Source organism: Platalea leucorodia (assembly GCF_965183815.1).
Source record: "Platalea leucorodia genome assembly, chromosome: 3".
Lineage (NCBI taxonomy): Eukaryota > Metazoa > Chordata > Aves > Pelecaniformes > Threskiornithidae > Platalea > Platalea leucorodia.
This window is the reverse complement of record NC_138825.1, coordinates 83,729,881-83,743,408: the sequence shown is the minus strand read 5'-3', so window position 1 is coordinate 83,743,408 and position 13,528 is coordinate 83,729,881. Positions and strand designations below refer to the sequence as shown.

At 37.8% G+C, this 13,528-nt stretch overlaps 1 protein-coding gene across 1 annotated transcript in view; it reads left to right on the top strand.

Moving 5' to 3' along the window:
* The window catches only part of KLHL32 (kelch like family member 32), a gene marked incomplete at both ends in the record, with an annotated part of 101,840 nt that overhangs the window by 30,227 nt on the left and 58,085 nt on the right, over positions 1 to 13,528 (top strand). Inside the window, one exon of the mRNA XM_082305657.1 lies at positions 9,721 to 9,819. Within this exon, the coding sequence (XP_082161783.1) occupies positions 9,721 to 9,819 (99 nt within the window). The remainder of the gene's footprint in view (positions 1 to 9,720; positions 9,820 to 13,528) is intronic.

Below are 13,528 nucleotides of genomic sequence, written 5' to 3'. Positions count from 1 at the left end.
GAGATGCCATGGTTTATTACTGAATTGGCTGAAGATCTCAGTACATGGCTTGTCATTGGTATGCTTTTTGTTCTTTCAGTTGAAGGTTTTGATATACAAAATCGAATGTTTCCTGTGCTGTGGACCTGTATCACTTGTACCATCTTGGTCATTTGAGACTATAGGTTGATTATTCTGAAAATAGAACTTGTGTTGCTAAATAGAAGTATCCAAAAGATATTTTCCAAAGCCAATTTTGAGAAGATGGGTTGTAATTGACTTCTGTCTGACCCATCCTGTCTGCTGTGAATAGAGGTATGCTCCCCTATCTTTCAGCAAAATTGAAAGTCTAGTAAACCTGTGTACAATATGTTGAGAACCCTGAAAGGATGGATTTGTGTCTTTTGTAAGCCAACAATCCACCCCACCTTGCTTCCAAGTAGTATCCTCAGCTCCCTGGTAAATAACATGTGCCTTCTATCCTTGATCCTTTAGAGACTTTTCAGTCTTTCATTTTCAGGTATAATCTACTTTGAATAAATGAGTGGGCTTCTTGAGTTAAATATGGGTGTGCATGTATGTACAGTTGCTCATATATATATGTGATTATAGGGCAAAATTTGCACTCTGTTGTGTCTCAGATACACCAAGTGCTACTTTGAAGCATAGAAAAATGAGAAGAATTTTCTAGGAGTTCTCTTATTAAGGTGCCTTTGAAGCATAACTCGGTGATATGTGGGTTTGAGAATTAGCACTGTCAAATTTTCCCTTTTGTCCTTGAAATTGTCTTCTGGCACTGCATTTATATGTATTGAGCATTGCTTATGTACTGACTCAGGCTGACAGAATCTGGGTGAACATTTCAAGGTAGTGAGTGGGAGTAATCCACAAAGGCTATTAATAAATAACTGGATTACTGGTATGCTTACATCAGAGTGAGTTCTGAAAACAGAGTCGTCTTTAGTTTGAGTCTGTGAACTCTTTCTGATTTTAAAGAACAAACAAACAAAATATTTCTTAGTCATCCAAAACTCATTCATGCCAATTACAACCTTACATTGCTCTGCAAATGTAGGTATCAAGACAAGACCTGATGTGCCTCTTAAAAGTGAAAGCCATGAACTCTTTTTTCTTTTTTTTCTTTTTCTTTTTTTTTTTTTTTTAACATGTTTGGCCAGAATGTTAGTCCAAAAAATTCCTGTTTCTTTAGGTAACACTGTGGGACTGACAACAACTTAGGGATAGTCCTAAGGTATCCATGTCTAAACAGATAAATATTTAGTTTCAGCTTTCTTCTCCTTATTTCTTTAATGTTTTGCTAAACTTGCATTCAGTTTGAAGTGTAGTAACTCAAATGTAACTTCCTGTGTAAAATAATATATTGGAGACATCTGGTGGAAATATTTAATATTGCATGATGACAATATTTGATCCTTGCAGTTTTTGAGAGTTATCAAAATTAAGAAATTTATTTTTTAGCATGATATTGCAATCTGAAATGAAACTGTCATCCTTGCTTTTTTTTTTTTTTTTTTAAATTTGAAATAAGCCCACAGATTTAAAATACCAACTCTCTCTTCCTGTCTGCCTAGGCAGACAGTGCCTTATCGTAATTACTGCTGGAAATATTTTGCTTTTAAGGGAAAATTGATTGTTCAATGGAAGAAAAGATTGTAGTAAAACTCAAGTTAAATATAAATAATATCATATTTCCAGCTGAATTAATCCATTAGTATGGTCCCTAATCATCACAAAGAAAGAAATGTTGCTATAGAAATAAATAAAAACTAACAAAAGGAATAGCAGCAGAATTTGGTTGTGTTCCATGCATGTAGGCTTTCAGTAATCCTCTAATAATGAAATCTTCAGATTTCATGATGAAATTCAGAGATACAATTCTCTTCCTGTTGTAGTAGATGTATCTTTTCTTCATAAAAGGGGTTTAAGGTCTCTTTACTTCACAGCTGGCAGCAATAAGGCCAGACCAGAGTCTCAGTGATTAGATGACTCACACTTCCTCCTCATAGGGGTGTTTTGCAAGTGTCAGATGTGCATTGGAAGGGAGGTGGATGAAGTACAATCAGTACAGGAACTATATATTTTAGGTATTAATATAGAGAAGCAGTTCTTGGTGCAGGGTTTGAAGCTCACAATTCCTTCTAAGCAAGAGTCTTAACCACTGGTTTAGAGAGTCATGGGCACTGTTGCCTGCTCTTTTTGACTTTTGTTTTGTTTTGCTTTGTTTTTCTTAACTGTTGTGTTACCAAGAGACATAATCTCATTTGGAAGAATGGAATAACCCCTAAATAGGCCAGTGTAGTTGGGTCACTCATCATTACAAGAAAAGGTGCTTTTGATCATAAGAAAACCTTTGGCCATTTGAAAAGTTTCAGTGCTGCAAACAGGCTCTTATAAGTGCCGTGGGACTGAATAAGCAGTTTGAACTGAAATATTGAGGCTCCTCATTTTAGATGAGGCTCTTGCATTCCTCCTCAAATTTAGGTCCAGCCATCTACATCATTTATGTTGATCTCATATATGTATATAAAATCTAACTGATAACATCATTTCAGTTGGCTGACAGGCACTGCGGTATAGTTTCAAGAAAGAAGAATTGTGCAAGAACACTGGGTTTAATTTGCAGTAGATGACTGTGATCCTAATTCGACAAAAATACAAATATACAGTTGGAGTCCTATGTATACTGAAATGCTTCGCTGACTTGGATCTTTCTTGTTTGTAGTTATGTTCTATCATATGTCTTTAGTCTATGGTAATAGAAATATTTTGCATTTAGATAGAATTTTGTTTGAGGACCTCAAAACACATTACAAAAGCAAGTAATTGCTGTCCTTACTTTATTGCATCATAGGCAGGAAATTATTTTGGGAGAAGATAACTTTCCAAAGACCACACAGCAAACCAGCAGCTTTAATAGGGCTTAATACCAAGTTTGTGTGACCAAGTCCTGTTTTCCTAACTGGCTGGTGTCTTTTTCTAACCCATAATATTTTGTTTCTGTATTAATAGAAATTAAGTTGTTGTCTTGAAGTTATAAAATTATTCTAAATTACCAAAGCTGAAAAGAAAGAATCAGTGAGGCACGCCTTATATAAGAGATGTTTTATGTTCAGCTCTTTCTCCAAAAGCGAATTTTGGGATAAGTCATCCTGTGGTATCTCCTTAGCCCAAGATTAACACAGCCTGACAGCCTGCCTATTGGAAGAACGTTGAAATGTTTCCTTTTCTTGAAAGCCACATATGAAGTTGCATTTATAATGATTTGAAAATAGACTTTAAACTTTTTTTTTGTTTCTTAGCATATTTAACAGATTTTCTTTTACTCACAAAATGCTAACATAGCAGCAGTCTTTAATAAAGGTGATACCGGTATATTATTCTAGTTACAAATCTAGAACTTCATGGTATTTTCAGATATATTGTCATTTCATGTGTTTGGGTTGCTCTCAATATTACTTTAATGCATTATCAATGTGAGTCCTATTTAATTACTGCCTTTATTTACTAACTTTACCTTGTGTTCAGTTAGTTTAAAAACTTGTCATCCTGTAACAGCTATTATCACTTTATCAAACAGGTTTCATGAACTGGTAGGAGCACCATCTGGTGATTTTTCAAATTCGTGCACACAAACCTATGGTTAGTTAAAGTATTATCTTACAGCTCCTTTTGTGAAATTATTCTTTTTCTTTTGTGGTCAAATACTTCAGCTTAGTTATTTCATTAACCAAAAACATGAAAGAGTGAAAGGACTTTTCAGATAATAAAGAAATAATAGTAATAAATATTTGAAAGTACAACTATTTCTCCTGGTAATTGCTTTGATTCCTTTATAGAATCTTGGCTTTCATCTCTCATCAAATCCCCCCTCATTTGAACAACCAGTATTGCATTTGTCATTTTCAGTTAAGACCAGGGGTAGACAGCTCTCAAGATCTTAGCACCTCTTACACTGTTAATCCTTTCTAGCTCACTTGCGGATGAGGTGTATTGCAAAGCTGTATTGTGATGTTTGATTTTCTTGGGTAAGTGACCCCCTGCGTCCTGTGCATGGCAGTTCCACTGGTTGCCTTTTGGTTAAAGTGAATCATAAGGTTCGGTTAAACTGCCTGGTGTCCCTAGCAAAAGTGACTTCAGCTATCCTTGTTCTTTTCTATCAGGGACCACATGCCAAGGTCCTGGAAAACTGATTACAGCAGGACTATGTCTTACTGTAAATACTTAACATCATTATTCGATGCAATTTCAAAGCCAAAAATATAACTTTGATACTTAGTTTTGGACACTTTCTTTTTTACTTCTATCGGGAGGATAATACTGTTTTTATGCCTAGCACTAGGTTACAGCTACTAGGTGTTAGGTTCACAGCTCAGCTACAGATTGCCCAGAAGGCTTAGAATAATACAGAACTTAATTAACTCAGCTTATGCAGTTTATTGTGGAGAAAGTTACATGTTTCATGTTGTTTGCTCTTGATAGGTATCAAGCTATGGACAAGACAGTTTTTCTAGAGCTGAAAGTAATCAAAGTAATGAAACGTCTTCCCAAAAATGGGAGTCCTACTTGTAAAAATGGTATTTACTTATAATAACGGTGCTTACTTCATAATGGTATGAAGCTGTGTCAGGGCAAGTTCAGACTGGACAATAGGAAAAGGCTCTTCGCTGAGAGGGTGGTCGGTCACAGGAACAGGCTCCCCAGGGAAGTGGTTACAGCACCAAGCCTGTCAGAGTTCAAGGAGCATCTGGATGACGCTTTTAGTCATATGGTTTAGTTTTAGGTAGTCCTGAGAGGAGCTGGGAGTTGGACTCGCTGATCCTTATGGGTGCCTTCCAACTTGAGATATTCTATGATTCTGTGATTTATATGCTGTGCATTTAACACAGATTTTCGTTTAGTTTTCTGGAAAAATATTTTGACATGTATTAGAGAAATGCTGGTCATGATTCCTTCTGCCATTGGCTAATGAGACATCTGGGTTTTGTAACAAGTACTGTCAAAACATTATGTGCCAGGGCTTTGGGCAGTTGCCTGCAGGGGACTAGAACATTCTTCCCCAGCTCACACTTTTTTGAAGCAGCGCTTCTCAGCGTGCGAGGAGCTCAGGATTCAACTGAAGCACGAATGAACAGGGAGACAGGCAGAAGTGCCAACTGGTTGCGTGTGAAATGCAGTCTAAATTGTTCTAAAAGAAAAGTTACTTTTTTTGATTGCTCTGAAGCACACAGAATGGTCTCCAGAGGGGGAAAAACAAGTGGTACTTTTGTTAGATGCCTGTCTTGTTTGAAATGCTGATCGCTGCAAGTGGAGTCAAGAAGGAATTTTCTTTTGCATCAGACTGACAGGAATCTTAGGATTTTTTTTTTCTTGTTTTCTGTGTTAAATTCCATATGGTTTACTTTCTAGAATTTTCTGACATGACATTACGTATTTTCTTACTGTTATAGCATAATGCTGGGTTATTTTTAATGGAAATCATGCCATCACCACCATGGCCCCACAAACAGCTGTATGGAAATGAGAAGGAAATACCCAGGTATAAATGAGTAGCTGGAATGAAGGTGACAGAAGTGCATCCTCAATCTCTCCATCTTTGTCTGGGCACACAGTTTAGCCTCCTTTGGTAGTAGCTTTAGTTTAGTGTCTTTAAAAGTGTCTGGATGAAATATAATGACTTGCAATATACAGGGAATAGATTAAATGATCTAATTGTTCTTTCCAGATATAAACCTCATGGGACTCTAGAGAGGTGATAGTTAATCTGGACCTTACCTTCTCCCTTAGACTGTAAGTTTCTTTGTTGGGAAGGACAGTGTAAGGAGTTTCCTCCTCACTCTGTTTTGTCCATTACTGCCCTCTTTGCTACAACCATACAATTTTTTTTGTTGGCCTATACCGGTTTGTTGGTTGTAAGGGGGCGGGAGGCATTAAAAGAGTAGGAGGATGTTCTCAGTCCGGGCAATGTGGAGGTGAGGCATGAGTAATTGTCCTTGAGAAAGAATGGTGGTTAATATACTGCTCCTAGCCCAAGAAGTCGTAGCTGCTAGGTGCTCTGTGTTGCCAAGAAGTCTCCCAAAGAAAACCGATTGAAGAGAGGGGCAAGATGTGTGATCCCAGTTAATCTTTTCCATGCTTAACCCAGAGCCCTAAGATGTACTGGATTGGAGGGGATGCAGAGTGAGTTGGGAAAGGAAGAGGGAAATCTTGGGGGAAGGGGGAATGAATTCCAGTTTTAGAACTGCTGCCCAGGGGGTGGATGTACAGGCGGGGTGTTCAGGGCCATGTGTGTCTGTGACCATGGGCCTGATTACAGAATTCCCTTTTCTGCCTCAGAATTGTGCTTCAGAAGCTCAGGTTTAATTTACGAAAGTTTCTAATTCTTGCATTTGCAGAGCAGCTTTCCTCAATATATCAACGAAGCATAAATGGATGTATTTCCATATAGATTTAAATTGTATGTCTAAGAAATGTGGATGTAAGAAATTGTGTAATCTGCCTTTCTGGATCTTGTGCACTCAGCATTCAGTTGCAAAGAAACACCACATTTTTGCATCCTTTCTATCCCTTGGCTTATGGATCTGACCACAAGAGGGAGTGAACTGGATTTAGTTTGTGCTCTCTGAAGGGTTTGTGGTATGATGGAGGGTAGAATGGCTTCCTCGAAGAACAGGATTCCTGTTTGAAAACACAGTCACTGTGGATGAGGAGAAAAATAGCTTGACAAAGATCAGTTTGAAAATGAGCAGTACGTCAGACCTGGTGGCTTGGGAAAATAATTTACTCAGGCTATCTGCAAGATCTGCCCATTGCATACAGGGAGAAGGTGGTTAGCTGATTTTCTTGGGTAGCATCGCAGGCCAGAGAAAAGTTGAGAGCATAATGAAAATAAATTAATCCTCAGAAATAAGGGTTGAATAGAGGATTGATTGTAAGATGCAGCCAGGTGCAATACCTGAATTGCATCTAATTAATCTTAATATCAAAATAGCACAGAAACCAGTCTTAAGATGGCATGTGTCATACAAAGGCACATCCTTCACTGGTGAAGATTGCAAATTTTGTCTGAAGTCGACGGTTCTAAATTACTCCCAGTTTCTGCCCTGATAATTATGCCTTGTAACCATTGGGTTGAGGATGGAGTAGGGAAAATGATTGAGCTCCTCTCTTTAGTTTCCACATTAACAGTTTGTGATGAATTTTGAAGGTGTGAATCCAAAGTAGATCTTAGTTTCCCTCTCCTTAATTTTCAATTAGCATCACTCTGAAGATCTCAGAGCTATTGTTTTGTGGGTTAGACAAACAGAGGAGAGTCAGTCACTGTGTGTACTTGTGGTGTGCACATGGTGGTATTTATGTGCATTTACTGTTAGGATTCAGCTGGATGGCCTATATAGTATATAAACAGTTATGCTGGTAATCAATAAAAATCAAGTAATTGTATTAATGTGTAGAAGCTAAGAAGTGCGGAATAACTGAATTACCCCAGTTTCAGCAGAAGGAAGGCTTGCAATATTTTCTTCCTTCTTTACTTATTGTTCTCTTTTTCTTGTGGGTTTCCCCAGCATGCAGTTTGCTGATGGTGAACATTTAGCATAGGTGAATTCGTATTTTTGCCTATATCCAAATGAGTATTGTATAAAAATTCAGATAGTTCCATTTAAGGCAAAGTCTTGAGAAGAGGCAAAATAGACTTTCCTCAGTTATCTTGGAAAACACAAAGATGGATATGTTATCTCAGCAGAATAAATCTTGCATGGTATAGGAAAGCTGTAAGAAATGGAAAAACATGTAAGAAATGTCTGCCACCTTGAAATGAACTTTTGTTGCTGACTTTGTGCAAATCACCTCTAGGTAGTAACCAGCCACCCTCCTTGCCTCTTGTCCTACTTCTCATCTCATAATGCTACTAGTATTATTTGTAAATGGGTTGCTGTAGCTTTAAAATACATTAATATTATCACAGTTAAATATAGTTTGTCTATGCCTACAAGGTAGTAATCTGCTTAGGGTTCTGGTTCTCTTCATACTGTGTCTTTAACAATGCTAAGCTGGTGGCTGGCACTTAGTAAGTAATATGACATCAGATGACAACTTCCTCAGCGTAAGTGATGTCTGAATGACAAACACTGCAAGGTCTAAACCAGCTTGTTTTGTCAGTCTGACCTTGAGTTCTTACTTGAAAATATTTGACAGTGCTGCTCATTTTTTTTTTTAATATACCTATTGGCGATATTTTTGTAACTGAAATCCTTTCTAGCTTTCTATTGAACTCTCTCTTGTCATGCATAGCAGCCTCATTAGCACCAGCCAAAAACCTGGATTGTGCTGGGCCTGATTCTCATTTACATTAAGATCCTTACATGTCTTTCTGGCTAGATAAAGAACTTGTATACAGTTTGTAAATTACATATATGTTCACGTAAAGCCTAGTATGAATATACATAGTGATTTGCACAAGCTTTAAGTGTGTCATACACTGACAGAACTCAATGTAAATGAGTTCTTGATATAAACAAGAATCAATCCCCTTCTCTCCTGTTCCTAATATATCCATTATGTTGAAGATAATTTGTGGTTTTGCTTGAAGAAATGCATACATGGGTTTTTTTGTTTCTCTCAAAAACAGTTTAACTGCAGAAGATGCAGATGAGTGTCTTTCCTTTTGTTTGCCATCCTCCTTATTCCACTGCATTTAAGACATATAAATGATGCTGTGAGATAAAACTAAATTGCGTGGGCAGAAGAAAAAGGATCTGAAAAAAGCTTTACTTCCCTGTGGAGCAGTCAGAGACTGACCTCATGTGGTGTGAAACCAAAGTTGCCAGGGGAAATACAACAAGGATAGAACTCCGAACAAACTGAGTATCTTTGAAAAATAAATTTTTCTCATGCATTTCTGATTTTTGTTGGATGCTGCACCACTTTATATATAAAATATAATATTAGTTTGGATAGTTTGTAATGTGATTCCTGATGAGAAGTTGACCAGTGTCTGTATTCTCAAAGACTTTTTTGTGTCCTGAAAGGGATGCTCTAACAAGCTGACCCCAAGACAGCAGGCTAGGAGCTTAGGTCCAATTATCCTGGCTGCTGCCTGTGTGTGATTTTAATTGAAATGAGTAGGAGTTTCATGTGAGCAAGTGACAGGATAATCAGTCTTGGTTTCTAAGCCCTTTCTGGCACTTACCCAGCAGCATGCTCACTCTGTGCGTTCACAGCCTTGCTCTGTAAAATGAAGACAGTGGTTAGGAAAATTATGAAGTGGTACCATGCAGAATGGGAAGCTGTTCCTAGCCTGTATATTTTTTACGAGCATGAATAATAATAATACTGGAGACTTCTGAGTCAGTTCGGTATTTTTGGAAGCATCCAGATATATGGATAACAAAAGGAGGTTCTGTTATTTTGAAAAGTGTCCTTTTTAAATAAATAACATGCATTTAGTTTTAAAGGATTTAGGTGGTAACGTGGCTTATGGACTCTCACAGGAAAATCTGCTTAAAAATCCTTTGGGCAATTCAGTTGAACTTTTAAAACTCTGTCCCCATCCCGTACTCTTTTCTTCCTTACTCTCTACTTCTTTTCTTCCTTACTCTCCCATTAGTTGTACTCTTTCTGTTCTGTATGTTGACTTAAATGTCTGAAATAACAAAGGCCTATAGTATTTTCTACATGTACTCTGAGTTCTACATGACAAACCTTCCATTTTCTTCTTTACAGATCCTCTTGGAACCAGGGGTGATACAGGATGTCCTAGCAGCTGGGAGTCATTTGCAGCTGCTGGAGCTTCTCAGTTTATGTTCTCACTATCTCATTCAGGTGAGGCTTATCTGCCTGATTACCAGCCATTTCTGTTTGGTAAACTTTTGTTTCAAGCCTAATTTCAGTAGGAGAGTATTAGTACAATACCTGGTGTAACCTAAATGGCAATAAACTGGATTTCAGGACACCTGAATTTTGAGTGTAATTTGAGTATCAGTTTGTGGTAGGTGCTTTCTCCTCCTTTCCATTTTGTCCATTTCAGTCCCGAAAACAAGGATAGTCCACTGATTAGTATCAGCACATGGGAGTTTTATTCCCTCCTTTACCAGAGAATTTGCTTCCTTCTGCCACAGTTTACCAAATGTTAAATATTTCCCTGTTGCAGTTGTGAGTATTCTGAAGCATTCAGATGCATAAGTGTTCACAACAGAATATTGATATGTACTCCAGGGCACTACTGCTTCTCACTGAAGGGGCAGGGCTTATTACAATGGCACCATATTCTCAGCTGGTCTTGTGCCCATAATGCTGATAATATTATCAACATTAGGGCTGTCATGAAGCAAAAAATCTGAATCCAGTAAAATAACTTTTTATGCTTGGCTTGTATAGGAGATGGCTCATGATGGTTGCAAGAACATAACTTTAATGTGTATCTATGAAAAGCCTTATTAAAAAAAAATGGCAATAGCAATTCTACAGAACTGTTTCCTTTTCTTTGTAATTTTTCAGTATTGTTTCTGAAATAGGGTCTGTTGGCTGTAACTTTGCAACAGTTGGGCATGGAAATGCATGTCAGCACAATTGTCTCCATATGCACTTGCCTTCCAACAGCATAACTGCCTTTGAACAGTCTGAGTGTGCTTGGCGGCACACTGAGTTACTGAGTACCGTAGGCATGCAGGATCTCACGTTAAGAGCTTCAGGACATACTTGAAGGCTCTGTGTCTTACGGAGAAAGAGTCTGTTCTTTGAGTGTTAGCCTTAGGGAAGCCTTGAAAATGTATGTTCAGACAATAAGGTGGTATTAATTTGTACATTATAAATTGATAACAAAGTTAAAGAAGCTGGTAGAGTACTGCAGTTTGTACCAGTTTGTTTTCAGGAATGTAAGGAGGATTTAATTTTTCTAAGAAAATAGACAGGGAATGTAATAGGAAAGATGGGTGGTTTGAGAAATAAGAAATGTGAGATGCCAAATAAGCCACAAAACCATTTGGCCTACCAGTTGTCAGGCAGGCATGGGAAGGTGTTAATGTAATGAGAAAGAAGATAGAAGTCTAACATTGATAGTCATACAGTGTATTTAATGCCACCCCTAACAAATCAGTCGGTGTGAGCATGTCTGCTGCTTACATGCTCTGTCTTTGTCAGAAATTGAACCAAAGAGACCATTGCAGCAAAGAAGCTAGGGGAAATATTAAAGAGTAGGGAAGAAGCTGAGTATTGTAATGCCAGTAAGGTAGGGACATGAGAGGACTACAGGAAAGGAGCAGGTACATGCCCAACATAAGTCCTTGTACTAACTTCTTCTGTGACCTGTGTTGAGTAGTCTCTGGTATTTGTAGCTCTTCCCTCAGAATTCGGTAAAGAATACTTTTAATCCTCAAGTCACTGCAGTGGAAAGACAACGGTAGAATTAGCAGTGCTTTGGATCTTGTCCTTGATGTGCAAGCCATAGTCAAGTATTTAGGAACAGACTGCTAATGAATTTACAAAAAAAACCCAAACCAAAACAAAAAAAACACCCAAAACCAAACCAAAAAATCAAGCCCAAAACCATATTACCCCCCCCCCCCCAAAAAAAAAAAAAAACTCGGAGTGACCAAACATTACTCTGTGATTAACAGACCAGTGAAAATTCTCTGGAGGTGACAGTCAATATGCAGTTCCTCAAATGATGTGAAAGAACTCTGTTGTACTCTGAGTAGTGTGCCAAGGTAGGGTAACTGGAGGCACACTGGTATAAAAATGAAGAGGAAGTGGGACCCAGTGTCCAGATTTACAATGATGACGTAGGGAATGAAGTAGGTGATAAAGGTTAGGGAATAAGGAGGAGAATGTGTTGAGAGACAGAGAGCAATGGTAGTTCTGTGAAGTATTTTTGAATCAGGGTCTCATTGTAAGGTTTTGAATCTGCATGGACATCTGTGGGATGACTGTAGCTTACATCATGTCAGGCTCTAGACTGTATTTTACTCTTTTTACAGTATTTTTTTACCAGGTTCACCCCAACAAGGCATATCTGTAGACAGATTTGCAGTCTGAATAGATCACAGTAAGAATTTATCTCTCTTGTTTGTTCTGCAGGGTTGCATTCCATGCAAGTAAGCAACCTTGAGTAGTTGTGTAAGCCTTTTTAGCAGAGGTCAACAAGGTACTGTGCATAAAGACTGCGATATCTTTCAGGGTCCAAATTAATTATATCTGTTTATGTTCTACATACTATTGGGTGATTTAAAAAATATCTATTGCTTTATTTTAGGACTTTCTAAAAAATAAAATCAAAGTAGTTAAAGAAGGCTTCCTTAAAACCACTTATCCTTGCTGCAGCTGGTAACTGGGGTGTCCTGTCACCCCACATGCTATGATACAGATGATGGGAAGAGAATAATGCTTGCTTTTCTCTTCTTTCTAATGAGTCTGAGTGCTGCAGAGTTCTTCATTTACTGTACTAATGAATTTCTTTCTTTCTGCTTTCAGTAGTTCACATGTCATGAACTTAGCTTAGTTAGCATAAATTCCGGAAATACAGTATGTGGGATCTAGCTGTCATTTATTATTGTTGTGTAACAATGACAGAGTTTTAACTTGTTAGGATTGTCTTTAATTGTTTGGATTGGACCAGGCTTTTCCCATATAAGAGTGCTGCTCTTATTGTTAGAGCTTGTTCCATCTCTTCTCATTCTTAAGATGTTCCAGCTTGTCCGTTTTTTGGAGCTCAAGACAGTTTCATCTCTTCGTGATTCTTTTATCTGGGGCCTGTAATTATTCTGTGGATTTCAATAAGGACTTTTTTTGCTCCAAATGCAATTGGCGTGGCCCATACACATGTTGGTTCCAAGGCATATTTGTAGTCTGTGAGGTTCCAAAGAAGACTACGCTGATCTAATTCATCTAATTTATCTTGTCGAAGATGATTTGCAGTGTACTGGGGGCAGATTCATTTCCAGCCGATGATGAGTTTTGTATTCAGTGATCTTTAAGGAGTTTCCTCTCAGTTGTCTCATAATAAACAAGATGTTATTTTGACTATAAGACAGATCCTCTTTCTTATAGACCAACCAGCTTAGAGCACTTTGATTTGTTGATAAATCTCAAAAGGATTTCTGTAACAAATTGTTTGAATCACAGTTATGGCATTTTTTATGAAGAGTTTTTGATCAAAGGAAAGAGAGAAAAAAGGAGAGGAACGTTCTTTCCCCCCTCCCCCGATTAGGTAATATCCATCTCTAAGATGTTTATGATAGCACGACACAATGGAGGTTTCTGACAACACTGCTAGTTCACTAAATGTGTTTTATCATCCATAAAATTCACGTTATCAAATGTTCTGTAGCATCTAATGTTGATTCCGTTTTCTCATTGGAAAACTCATTCTCATTCTCGTTGTTGATTGATATTTTATTAATTTTTATTTTAAATGAATTTTAGATCATATTTTTGCTACTTGCAAACAAGAGAAATGCCCAAGCATTCCTTACTTCAGGTCTTAATTCCAGCTTTGTGTTGTGCAGACTTCTCCCCCTGCCTCAGCAGTGTCATA